Below are 14,272 nucleotides of genomic sequence, written 5' to 3' on the forward strand. Positions count from 1 at the left end.
TCAGACTTATGATATCACTTTAATAATCAGAATAGCAGGCTTGATTTAAAAAAAATACACTGTTTTAATTTAGTTATAGATTATAAACAGACAGAAAATCAATTTTAAAATCAAAGCCATTTTGAGAAGGAAAATCAAAGTCAGGTCATTTTAATCAAAATGCTCTTGCAAATAATGACTGCAAACTTGAACATTAAAATCAATACCAGTACTGCTACTAGCCTCTGGTAGTTTTCCTCACAAAATAAAAAGTCCCTTGGGAAACTCTCTCAGCTTGAAAAAGCTGACAGTTTTATTCTCTGCCTTCCCAAAATTAGTTCTCTGATGGCACTGATGCTTTTCTCCCTAGGGTGCAGCAGTTCTGTTCAGTGAAGCTATGTGACAAAATACCCCATGGAAACTAAAACCCATATAAAGTACCACTTATAAAGAGGAGGTTTCCATATCTGAAATGCAAACCAAGGAGCTGTACTGTAACTGAATGACTTCAGCCAAACACAAACTTAATTCTGCAGTCTGAAACCCACAAATATCACTCTGCAAAGAAGCAGCAGTAAAAGGCAGCAGGTAGGTGCCTTTTCATTATGTCGTGCCCAACCAGTACACAACTTTCCCTGATAGCCTTGTGTAGTAGGTAAATTCTTACCTGAGCTTTAAAATGTAAATAAATAAATAATTAAACAGGAGTCATCTTATAAGTGATTTTTTTTCCATGTGAGAATAAAGATAAAATTATTTTTTTCCAGCAGAAAATACTCAAGACAAACTGCGTTATTTGCATTTTATTGTCTCTGCAGAGGTGTAAATTGCTGTCATCTTGGGCTTTATATGGCACTGTTAAGGTACATCTAGGAAAGAAAAACTAGGCAGGAAATTGGCATCATTATGCATTTTTAAGGTGCTTATATTTAATCATTTAAACCAGCAAATATTTGAATAATGAACTGGTGGGAATAGACAGTCAAAAATAAATGTTTGTAGCTGCAGGACTGTGAAAACATCATTTGATGAATTACCTTGAAAGAGAAGAAAGGACTCATCACCTCCCCTTCAAAAAAAAAAAAAAAAAAAAAAAAACACCAAAGAAACAACAACCAAAAAAATGAAAAAACCTCACAAAAAAATCACCTCATCATCAATAAAACTGGAAGACAGGAAAATAGCAACAAATGAAGATTAAAGAAATTCTTCTCTACTACATCCATCTGCTTCCTTTCATAATTCAGGACATTAGTAGAGAAATTTAAAGGCAATGAACTTGAGAAAAAAAGCAACGATACCAAGTCACATTCCCAGCTTCCCTGAAAACCTCTGCAAGATCTTCCACCAAACACTAAGTGGCAGAGGATGTTACTCACGGGACTTGTGGCTTCAGGTCAATCTCAGTTAATGACTGAATTTTAATTAATCCACACTGCACTGCAGTTGCCTCTGTATTTTACTAAATTCTTATAATAAGGCAGTTTTATCATAGTGAGAAATTACCAGTAGGCTAAATCTTAGAATCACAAAATGGTTTGGGTCAGAAGGAACCTTAAAGATCATTTAGTTCCAAGCCCCCTGCCATGGGCAGGGACACCTTCCCCTAGACCAGGTTGCTCAGAGCCCCATCCATCCTGGCCTTGAACACTTCCAGGGATGGAGCATCCTCACCACCCTCTGAGTAAAGAATTTCTTCCTTACATCTCACCTAAATCTCTCTTCTTTTAGTTTTAAACTGTTCCCTCTTGTACAATCACTATCTGCTCATGTAGAAAGTTGTATTACTAGAAGATATATTCCTTTTCCCTTGTCTTTAATTCTGGAGGTTGAAGACCATCCTTCCCTAAAGTGACTGCAAACCACATCTCTTTAAGAGACTGTGTATCTGACAGATAAGTTTGCAAGCATTTTTTCAAACACTCTCCTGAGAGCAGCATCATTATTCCATTATTAACTTCAGTGTGTAATTTTTTTTCAAAAGACACTATATGTGAAATGGTTTTAATGACACTAGAACAACTTAGGAGACTATTGTGGTTTAGCCTGCTTGCACAGGGGTGCACCAACTTGATGCAGCACATGTACTGAGATCTATGGCTACAGTTTTCTTAAAGAAGAAAAGAAAGTCGCATGAACAAGAAATTAAATCAAAAAAGATAAGATGTGATGTGCCAGGACCATATTTCCTAACAAGATTATTTGTTTCTCCTTGAGGTCTTTGCTATAAGAGCATTAAAAGGATCTAATAATGATAATATAGAGTCTTAATAGAAAAAATCTAGTTGATTGTATAATGCACAGTTGTGCCTCATACTTTATTTGCAGCACTTGCAGATTTCAGGGTATATTCTTGGTTTGTGGTCTCTTGATCTGAACTTTAAAGGGGTACATGCATTAAAGAAAAAGAAAAAATTGTAAAGCTTTGAATATGTTATTTTCCACTATTGCGTTTATTTAGAAATTAACTCAAGGCTTCATATTTCACATTCAAATTTTATAAATTTCGGTTTATGCATCAAAATCTAAAAAAAAAATTTCACTAAGATCAGCATCCCAACTGCTTCTTCATCAGGGTTAGACTTTATTTGGTGATTCTAGGATTGGGATACAGTTAAAATCAGTCTCATTTTTACTTCATTGCTCCATGAAGAAGAAATTACATGTCTGTTAAAAAAGCAGACATGTAATTTCTGTTTTCAGAGACTGAACTGAAAATTAATGCTATCAAACCATATGATTATCTGTTTTCTGTAGCATTACCACTGCTGGAGATAAAATTCAAACAGTCATATTTAAATAATATTTTTTCATTAATATTTTTTCTATAAATTTAATGGTGAAAGTTGCAAAGTTGTATATCTGAATAAAAGAGAATGATAGTGTAAAAATAATATTATCTCCATTTTGACCAGTGTGACATATTTTTGCTACACAGGCACTTTCTCAGTTGCTAATCTCCAGGGGTTTCAGCAGTTAAGCTGATGGATGATGGGAAGAGGATTTCTTGACAGCCCAGTAATCTGTCCAGAGGGGAAAGGATGCTGTTGGTCAGGGTTCAGGTACTGGAAGGGCTTTTGACAAGCCAACCATCTGGACACATCTGGAAAGGCCAAGGGCTGTTTTCCCCCAGTACTCCACTCATGGGAATGAAAATAGCACTGCCAGGAATCATGCAGGTAATGCAACAAAATACTTGATTTGCTACTGACACAAAGAATTTTTGGCTTTGTGAACACTTTGTTTATATTGTGGTCAACAGACAGAGATGTGTGTAAAAACTGCCAGTACTATTGGAATTATTAGCACAGCTCCCAGTTTCACTATCCACTCCTCTACCCTTCATCACTGCTGTACTACTGGGGGCTGCACCAGAGCTGTGGTAGCATGATGGGTAATTAACTCCACAGACAAAGCTTCCATACTCCTGCACATCCTCCTGGCCATGCCACTACACTGATGGGAGTTACACTGACTCCAGTCTCCTTTTGACTGGAGGTCATGTATGAACTCCTGCCCACAGGGAGCAAAAGCATTCCTCTGCCCACCTACCTACTTTTATGGTGCTACACGTCTAGAATGTCTGTGTAGCCCCAGTGTAGGTCCCCATTGCCTCCCAGGTCCCTCAGAACAAAGGCAGGTCTGGCACTCTTTCCCCCATCCTCCCCCACAGGCTGGGCTCTTCTGGTAGGAGCTGAAGGTACTGGAGTTGCTCATGAACTGCAGGATGCTCCAGCCAGCTGCATATCAGAGCCAGGCAACCTGAGCATGCCACAACACGCTGACATGTGGCAGCACTAGATGCCAGCTTTGAGGCCTCTTTTTCCCACAGAAAACCAACATTAGGGAAAGAGGTCCAGCATAGAAGGTGGGGTGGGACAAGCAGACACACACACACACAAAGGTCTCACACTGAGATCACGTTGTTTGCAGGGAAAAGCAGCCTGGGAACATACAACTGGGTAGGGGTTATAACTCAGAACACTGGCATTGCAAACCACACCATTATAGGGGCTTCAACTCTGCTGTCAGAGGGATGCAAGTGCGGGATTTCCAAAGGAACAGAGAACTGTATTGGCATGTAGCTTGTATAGTTATGTCATGATGAAATGTACCATTGTGCAGCAATGGCTTACATACTGTGTACAGCCATGCAGCACCTGGCAGCTGAGGGACTATATTCCCACATAGATGAGAACCCATCAACATTTTTTCAACATGTTGATGTAAGGAATGCATCTGCATACAGCACTGAAATTGTGTGTGAAACAGGAAGCTACTGCAGCCTATTTTTTTTTAATCTATGTAAACCAAAGAAAAGATACAGAAAATGTACAGAAGAGGTGAATAAGTGTCCTTGTGTCTAAAGCAAGGCATACTACAAAAATGACATTAAAGAAGCACATAAACACATTACTGTAATTTACTGGGCCTCGCCTCTCATGGGAAAAAAAAATCTAGAATGAAATACGGTCATTCAGCAGGCAGTGCTCCAATGTCACACAGCCTGCTCTATCCTACCCTGGTTAATCTCTCCTGAGAACAGAAACATTTTGCTGAAGAAAGGGACATCTCTGTGAAGAGCTAATACCACTTCTCCCTGATGTGGCATCAAAAGAAAAGTCAATGAACACGAGACGGTGCCAGGGAACACACTACACACGAAGCTTAGAGGCAGGAGAGTAGGAATTATCTTGGAGGGGGAAATGAGCTTTTCTTGTGTTGCACCCCTGGTGATCTTCACCTGTGAGATAAGAGAGACTTCCAAGTGACAGTTCAAAATGGTATTGTAAATGTGAAATATGTTAACTCTCTAAAACTTACTGATGAGTGGAAAGCAACATTCAGTGTTACCAGACTTTCATGTTGACATGCCACTCAGTATTTTTCTTTCAATACCTTGGTAAAATATGCCTTCCATATATGTTTTACCACAAGGAAGCCAGACAAACACTCCCATGTACAAACACGAAAATATATATGTATTTTAATTTTCATTTGGTCATATTTTATTTAACAGAATGTCATTCTTCCTCAATAACCAATGATGATTCAAAGTAGTAGCACTCTCCAAAGCAGCCCATTGATCACAGAGAACTGATGATATTTAAATATACAATATAAAGAGTGATGTTTCACAAAGTTGCTTTATCTTCAGACTTTAGGTTAGAACACAACAGACCAAAATTAACCATTTCACTAGGTCCAAGAATAAAATTTAAACTGACAACAAGTTGTGAAAAGAGAACAGTTATTGAAACTTTGCAGAGAAAGAACATGATTAATAAACTTGTCCTGGCTTTTCAAGTCTCAGACCCCCTGAGTCCTAAAAATACTAAACTGAGAAACAAACAAATTTTATCCTGAGGATACAAGCATTGTTTGTAAATTACTCCTGCAATTTAATTTTGAATTTTGATATGGTGCTTTGATATTTTCCATAAGGCTCCAAAGTAGTGCATGCAAAAAGAACATTATTCAGTAGTTACTGCTATGCAAGTACTACAGATCACAGGAGCCTTAAGGCACAGATTGCCAATCTGCAATTTTAGATGCCACCACGACTAGCTGTTAATCATTATTCTCATAACAGAGCTGTATTAACAGATTATGTGAGTGCTTTTGTATTTGCATGAGTGCAGAAGCAACAGAGTTAACATGATTTGCGCACAGCTTTCACTGGGACACGAGTACTTCCGTAATATGTTGTTGATTAAAAGTTGGGGCAGTAGTTGCTATGTGAAGAGTGACAACTAACAGTCAGGGAAGGTAACATCTTAAATCACAAGAGTTGTTTCACCTACGCTTCTAGCCAGACTCTTTCGTTTTGCATTCCTTTACGATGTGGTTGGCCTTAGTCTCATTTTCCAGCTCACTCTGTTAACTAGAGATTTATAGAAGGGAAATATTTCAAATACTGGTCCTCAAGATCTACTCTGCAGATTATCAGTATGTTTGGGTTTTTTTACAGTTTTCTTCAGTTATTCATAGAATAAAGCACACACAGAAGACAGGATGCTGTTGAACACAAGAGGGTAGGAGAAGGGATAAAAAGCTGGGAATGTTTTGCAGAGCACATTTCACACAGCAATCCTTAGGGTGAAAGAGCTAGAGAAGCAAATGATTTAAAAGAGCCATTATTCTCAACTTGAACCCTAGAAAACTGCAAAATAATTTTTCTTATTATTGCCAGGTAATCTAAATGTGTCCCTCTGAATATATTCATAGCTTTAGAAAATTTTCATTTTCTGCTGTTTAATTCCTTTTACCATTGCTGCATCAAAAATGCATGTGAAAGTCAGGGACAACCATACTTAAAGGAAAGTGATTTTACACTAAGTCCTATCAAGGATACAATGCAACCAAACCCTGGAAGTCTTTAAGTTATCATAATCTTATGCATTACTTGTAACAATCACCAATTTAATATTCTTAGGCATTAAGTGTAATGCTTAAAGTTGTCAGTTTCCTTTAAATCATCTCTGCTCTGAGTGACTAATGGCTACAATTAACATCACCAGCAGCACTGTTCAAAGACACAGGACACAGATCACCAGCTACAGCTCGAAGGCTGCATAATTAGCACAAGACACAGAGGTTTGCAGGGGAGATTCCCACACCACTTCCACTCACACCTTTCCACAGAGTAGGTGCTGATACTGATGTCAGGGCAAGGCAAGCTGCGACTTGAGCAAGCGCTGAATTCTCCCAAAAAATTTTCTCTGCAGCAGGGTTTTACAGAATACGTCCCTCTCTTCTCTTCCTATGGACAGGTTGGGGGGCTCTGCCCTTCCAGCTCCTGCATGCTACATGATACCCACATCCTGAGAGCTACTGTGGAAACAGCAGCACCAGAGGCACTTCAGGTTTAGCATATGCATCAGCTTTAAACATATCCAACTGAGTTTGTGTGGGAAAGTGAGAAACATGTTATCTCTCCTTCCTGATAACAGATGTGTCATGGGGTTTGTAAGTCCTCTCTAATATTACTGAACTGGTGAAAGCCTCCCTCATAATTAAAAAGGTTAGCCAGTTCACTCCAAATACCTAATGTTGCTTTCTCCCTAGGCTTGCCACCTTTCCTTACAGCCATAGGGCTCTTTTCATTATCTCCTTCCATAACTTCTTCACTCAGGCAGGACACAGCACTTCTCATATCCCTGGGACCCATCTACAGGTGTCTCCACTGTCTTGTTCTGACCCCTAAAATTATATTTGCAAGCTCAGCTACAGCACCTACTAATTTACGTGGTAACTCATTTTCTAAAGATTTGGGAAACTCCATTGTGGCCATACATGGTAGACCATGTGAAAAATGGAAACTCTGATCATAATGTAGAGGGGGGGGACTCATAATAGGCTACTGATCAATTACTTGGAAGTGTTAATGCAAATTCTATCACATCATTTTTGCCATTCATATGGCTTTCCACTGCAAGCTTGCTTTTTTCTGTTTTTTTTTTTTTTAATTATTGTGTTTTATCATCTTCTATTATCTCTCCCCTTGATTTTTTCTACTCTTAAATTTTTATTAACCAAGGGACCTGATTTGAGATGCCTGCCTTTAGGCACTGCTGTTTGTTGCTGATGATGCGACAGCCTCTTTAAGGAATCACAGCCGCATTTCCATATCAAATAAAAATCCTAATTAACTCCTGCCATTTGTCTACTGCAAATTGACAGATATGTCAATTCCCTGGAAGTGAATTCTCTACAAAAGGAAGCTTTGTCAAACCTTTATTTGAGAGGACCTAATGTGAGCCAGTGGTTCAGAGAGAACAGATCTGGCTGACCACAATCTCTGCAGACAAAATACTTTGGCCACATTTAAAAAATGTGTACCATAAGGAATTGTCAGCATCTTCCTTTGGAGGTCTCTCTATTTCCCCTGTGTGCAGTGCTTCCCCCCTGGCTTTGGATTCCACAGCAATAGCTGATCTATTCATATTTTGAACTCACTGCAGAAACTTCTTTTTTCTCTAGTTTTAAGTTCATACCACGCAAGTGTTAACATGTCTTTTATCAATCAGAGCAGTTTACACACACAAAACACCGGAGGAGGAGTGACAAAAGAGTGGGAACTTCTCACCCATGTTTCAACTTCACCACTGCCCAGCACTGCACAAGTTGTTATTTTTTAACAACAAAAAAAAACACTTTGCAAATTATGCAATCCAACAGGCGTCAATGCAGTTTTGTGTCAACAGACACCTAGGAAGGAAATAAATTATGACCCCAAAAGCTGATAGAAAAAAATTCCTACACAACTGAAAGCTGAAATGCAGACTGAAAGGAATGTCCAAAGCAATCTGCTAAATACAGATTTTGACACAGGATTATTCAAAGTTACAAGGCAATACAGGACATGGGATTCTATCTACCTAGCTTGCACTTTCATTTGGGGTCACCTGAGCATGCCTCTAAACAAAATGTTGATGTTCCTTGTATAGTTAATGGAAGATAAGTAGCTTGTTTTGTCTCTGACAGATTTCTTTATGAGGAAAATTTCATTTTGTAGGAGTCTTTGGATTAAACTACCTTTTTTCCCAAGAATGAGATAGGGAAGAAAGGGATTTCATTTGGAGGACATACACCCTCTTTGCCATTTTCTCAGCAGTAATGGTTAAATGTACACTCAGATTTAACTCCACAGGAAAGCAGATCACCCCTGGTTTGCAAAGGTCTCTTGGTAAAGTGTTTAAAGAAACTAGACATGAGTGAATCATCAATAAGACCTTCTTACACAGAACAAGGACACATCTCCTGTTAAAATCAGTCTGGGTGATCAGTGTAATCTTTTCCACACAGAAAAATGTTTTCCATTGAGATATGTCTCTAACTCGCTGTGCTCCTGTTTTACTACCTGAGAAATGGGATGGTGATTATTTTCTCTATTTCATAGAGTGTTTTGAAGTTTGTGGACAAAAGAGCTATTCTCACCACCAGAAGTACACACTCACATGCTACTTGCAAAATACCTTTCTTTAGAGGGACCTGATCCAGCTAGAAATGTGATTGTTTTCTTCAGTACAATGCTTTGAGACCTTTGCTGTTGTCTTTCACATTGATATTTATCTTCCAAATTTATCTTGGAACCCAACGCTGCTAATAGCTCAGCAGGACATTCCCCAGACGCAATTTAAGATTATAAAATCCAAACTCCCCCTAAAATCCCATTTTAATATTCTAAATAAAATCCTGAAGCCTGGTTTTGCTTTTTTCTCTCTTGCATGCTCTTTCAAACATGACTTTATCAAAAAACTTGACAAATACATACATCAATAAACATAACAGAAACAATATAATAACAGGGATATGACCAAAACTTATTGCAAAGTGTTTTCCAAGTAATGCTAAATGGTAGTTCTTATGATGCTTGACTTTAATTTCCCAAACAGAACAGGAAAATAATAAAAGACATGAACAAAATACTGTCAGGTTACAATTTTGTCAGGTAATATGCTTAGGCTTGGCTGTGACTGTGATTAAATAATACAAAGAGCAAGGTACTGAGCTAAAACATGCAAGGTACTGAGCTAAAACATTTGAGAGCGACATTAAAGTGAATCTGCTCCTCCACATATCAGTGACCTCTTGAGGTCCCTTTTACTCTTCTTTTCTTTAATTCTGTTTTCAGTTTGTGACTAGGCATAGCATGTTTGTAGAGTGCAAAACATCTTCTTAAATATGCTATACAGTAAATTTACATTTCTGTAAAGACATTTCAAACTATTTTACAACTAATAACTATTGAGAGGAAGTCTGTGTATTTGTTGGAGCTTAGTGGGTCTGATTACCTGTCTCTATAAAGCCAAGAGTTTATTGACATCTCTGATTACGAGTAGATTTCAGTCATGGAAGTTTCCATAATTTTTCCATATATTTTTAAACATTTGTGTCTTGGAGAAGTCATTATGTAAGAGGATATTTTTAGATCTTATCAAAAGCTCAAAACTATCAATTTTTACACTTTTTTTAAATTCTCCTTTTTTTTACATAGTTGGACAGGTATATCCAGTTTCTCCACTAAGTTCCTTATATTGCAGGATATTTTTATATGCATATCAGCATGCATAATTACAACAAGTTTTTATTCTACCCAATACACAAGAAAGGTAAGAAATTAAGAGGAGTTCCTCCCAAGCATGTGCATTCTGGTTTTAGCACTTCAATTCTGCTATAAAAATTAGACAGCAATTCCTATGATAATAAAGATTGGAAAAAGTTTTCAGTCCAAATTCATCTAATAAAAATTGAACAACCTATAAAGATTTTCTACAAGAAAGGTGGAACCCTTTATGTACCCTGATATGTAAAAGAGAAATGCCTTCAAAGAATAGTGAGAGCAGGTAAAATATATTTATTTCTTTTACCCATTTCCATATTCTTTTTCAATGTCACAATTGCAATTACCACTGTCAGAATTTGATTCAGCGAAATAAAAGCTGCAGCCAAGATGACCTGTAGCCCAACTCTTCAAGAGAGAGGATCTTATTGAAAAAGCAATTTTGTTCTTACTGAAAGATGAAGTCCCAGTTACACAAAATTATAATATATCCTACTTCAACTTTCTGGAAAAAATGTATTCATACTCATTACCTTAAATTGGAATCAGACACCAGAAAATATTACATAAATTACAGTTAAGTGCACAAATAAAAGATTTTCAAACAAAAATTTATAAACTTCAAAACAAACTTCAAACTTCATACAGTGGAACAGATTTGCATTTTGTGATTAGACAGGTGGTGTACTCTGAAATCAACATTCTGCTGTCTTATACCAGTCTGGCCTATGTATGTAAAAGGATCTGTGAAGATTTTTACACATTGTGTCACAGCTTGTGTAAATCTGGAGTACTGACTAAATCCTGAAGCCCTTATAAGGAGAACATTTCTATTGTTGTTTTAGTTTTATCTGATAAGAATTTTTAAATCATAACCATGGCAATACACTATTCCACTAACCAAAAGTGTGGAAATATATAACATACATTCAAAAATGGCACTTATGCGAATACTGGAGACACATCTCACTTTTACAGCATGATTTTACAAGGAATGTGAAAAATGAAACTGAATAAAAGAATACATAAGAACTGATCATTTTTTCAAGTCTCTCAAACCACAGAAGTAGTATTAGGACAGTTTCTACTACTGACAGCTTTTAGAACAGACTGATAAGAAGTTCAGGCTCCATATCTTTCCTCTCTGCATTTCCTAACACATACCATGAAAACAGAATTAGGAAAGCAGAAAGGCAATGAGTTGTTCAGACAAGTTCCTGCAAGCTGATGGCATATTAGGGCATGCACTATTTATCAGTGCTGCTAATGACCTGTAAAGTAGGAAAGCTTTATCTGTGATTTGCCTGGGCTAATCAAGGGTGATGCTGGAAGAGTCAGGGTCGTCTCAGCCCTGAGAAACGCTGGAGCTGCCACCACAGGAGTTACAGCTCAACTCGAGACGACAGACTTTCAAGTTCTCACTCTCTGCTCTTAACCCATCTCAGCCTACCAAATCTTACAGCTGTAATCATCCTGGATGAGAAGAGGGGACCTACAACCAGTAACTTGGAAACTCCACCTATCACTGGAGTGATGGAAGAAATGTTTTAAACTCTAGCACTCGGGAGGCAGGGTTGCTGTGAACGATCACCTCCAGTGTGGTCAGTGTTTTCATAACTAATCCCTGCACTGCCTGAACATGCTCTTTCAATACCTTTAGTTATTCAGATGTCTTGCTGGGCATCCTGTGTGTCTTCCCACCCTGACAGTCAATTTAAGTCCTAATAAGAAATTACATTCTCGCCTCAGCACGCCGCTGGCTGCACACACATCAGCCAGCGCACAGAGATGACACAGCTCCTATGTTTCAGCAGATTTACCCAATCACTAGTGAAAACTGTTGCCCTTTTGAGGTAAAATGTATTTCTCTATTATGGCACATGTTCAGTATATACAGTTGCACTACAACCAAAACAAAGGTGTCCCAAACTATAGGCTGAGATGTTTGACTAAAACTTATTCATATTAATCTTTGCTTGGAGTGGGATGCTGTTGATCTATGGAAAGTTTTACTATAGTAATAATGACAGTGTCTCAATATACAATCTATAATATATCTAAGTACATTGAACAGGTATGATTTCTTGTATAAACCTTCAATGAAATATACTTATCTAACACTGTCACCTCATATGCTTGTCAGAGATTGGTAAAAATATATATATATATATGTATCCAGTCTCCCAGTGCACAGGATTCAGTGACTAACTTCTGCTGCCAGGCTTTACTTTCAGGTACTGGTTATTCCACTGTAGTTAGAGGACTAATGTCTCACTCCAAGGGAGAACAGAGTTCTGGAAAGATTCTTGATGTGCACCCAAAACGCAAGAGAAGTAACTCCAATGTGTCCCATATGACAACACCCAGATTAGGGTACTAAGCCAGGTTACTTGTGTAAATGAAAAGTTAGGGATGAAACCTCAGAGACCCATACAGCTAAATGACAAAGCTATCCAAGAGTTGGTTCCAGTTCACCTGTGATCTTTCTCACAATGCACATTGTTTATGCTAAATAGCAATCCTAGACCCCAGTGTTATTTGAGAAACCAATTCCCACAGTTTGGAAACATTGCACTGATTACAGCATCTCCCAAGCACTTCTATTCCCTCTTTATCTTAGAACACTATGTGATCATTGCAGAAAAAAATCCAGTAGTCAATGTACTAGTTGGCTTCCCATAGGAAGGACAACTCTTAATTACCTTTGATGTTTTTCTTTGTTCAGTATGTTTCTCTCTGTGCCATCTGTGTGTGTGCATGTGAGAACACACACATTTTCTTCTCTTTTTTATGGTGCACTTCACAGACATATTTAATAGTCACTCATTTCCATAGCACTTGTTTATCATAACTTACAAAGTAAAATTGGAGGATTATATTGTATTTACAAACAAGTTGGCACTTACAGAATAAATTATTAATTCCTTTTTTTTAATTTTATTTCATTTTCTTTTTTTTTCTCCACTTTTTCACCAAAGGGCTTCCAGAATTCAGGCAGAATAGTAACACCTGCTGCCAATATGCTACATTAACATCAGTAAATAGGATTCCAGCTGTTACACTCTTTCCCAGTGATTTTCTTGTTGCTGAGAGGCAGTGCCTTCCACCTCAGTTCATGTCCAATGCCCAAAAACTGTTAGTCAAGTGAAAGCAAGGGCTGCATGTTTTCTTCCTCATTCTTATCCATGCGTTTCAGCACCCCAGGATCCACAACTGACTGAGACCTGCAGAGGGACAACATGTTTATGTGACATTTCTAGATCAAGACAAATGAGGGTAAACCTCAGCTTTCTTTTGTTTATTTTAATTTCTGTCAGGGTTTAAAAATAAGGGTACAGCATTACCCAAGCATCTGATCATTGCAAATCATCAGGAAATACCCTCATAGAGGGATAACAGGGCTCAGTGCTGATCTGTAAATATGGGAGCAAAAGGTGGAATAAAGTAGATTCTCTCTTCAGTGAAATTTTGAAGCAGGGAGTATCCTCCACCCACAAGAGCAAACTAAGCTGTCCTCTGTAGTGACTTAAGCACTGACTGTCTCTCCAGAATATTATAGAGCAGTGGGCTGGCAAAGAAGGTACAACTCAGCCACCCAGCTAGCTAATCACACATTGCAATTAGCAGGATGTGTTAGCTGGCAGCACAGGTTGCTCCTTTTCTGAATAGCATCTTAATTCAACAGTGCAAGACCCTAAGTCAAACCTAGGAATGGTGCCATGGTTAGCAGGACTTCTGAAGCAGCAGACAAATGTATTAAACTCACTTTTCAGCTCAACTGAACAGGGCAGGGCAAATTCACTGATTATTGTAAAATTTATCTAGATTCTCTGATTCAGTCCAGAAGCATAACATGATACCCGTGCCCTGCAACAGCCATATGTGAGAGGCAAAGAGGAAAACTGAGTCTCCAGCAAAATCAAAATGTTCCATTGAAAACAAAGCCTGGAGTGTTAAGATAGGGTCTCACACCAGCCATGACTCAGCTCATCCAAAAGCAGCCACTTTTGGATGAGCTGAGTAACTGCAACCCTGGTTAGATGTTTCCTTTAGTGAGAAAAATCTCAAGCAGGAAATGCCTACTTCTCTTTCCTTCTGTAAAGATTTGAGATGACTGAAGAGCATGTGTACATCTCTACAATGCAGGCATTTATTTTTGATCAGTGGAAGCACACTGTGCCTGCAGCATTGCTGCAGATTTGCCCATTTAGAGGTCGACAGTGCAGA

General features: G+C 38.2%; 1 protein-coding gene across 1 annotated transcript in view; it reads right to left on the reverse strand.

Annotated features, from left to right (window-relative positions):
- Positions 1-4,940: 4,940 nt before the first annotated feature.
- The window catches only part of CLVS2 (clavesin 2), a 56,726-nt gene continuing 47,394 nt past the window's right edge, over positions 4,941-14,272 (reverse strand). The window contains exon 5 of the mRNA XM_071437580.1: positions 4,941-13,269. Coding sequence (XP_071293681.1) covers positions 13,182-13,269 — 88 coding nt within the window. The 3' untranslated portion in view covers positions 4,941-13,181. The remainder of the gene's footprint in view (positions 13,270-14,272) is intronic.

Source organism: Agelaius tricolor, unplaced genomic scaffold (assembly GCF_023055355.1).
Source record: "Agelaius tricolor isolate 1412-34295 unplaced genomic scaffold, bAgeTri1.0.p SCAF_1, whole genome shotgun sequence".
Classification (NCBI taxonomy): Eukaryota; Metazoa; Chordata; class Aves; order Passeriformes; family Icteridae; genus Agelaius; species Agelaius tricolor.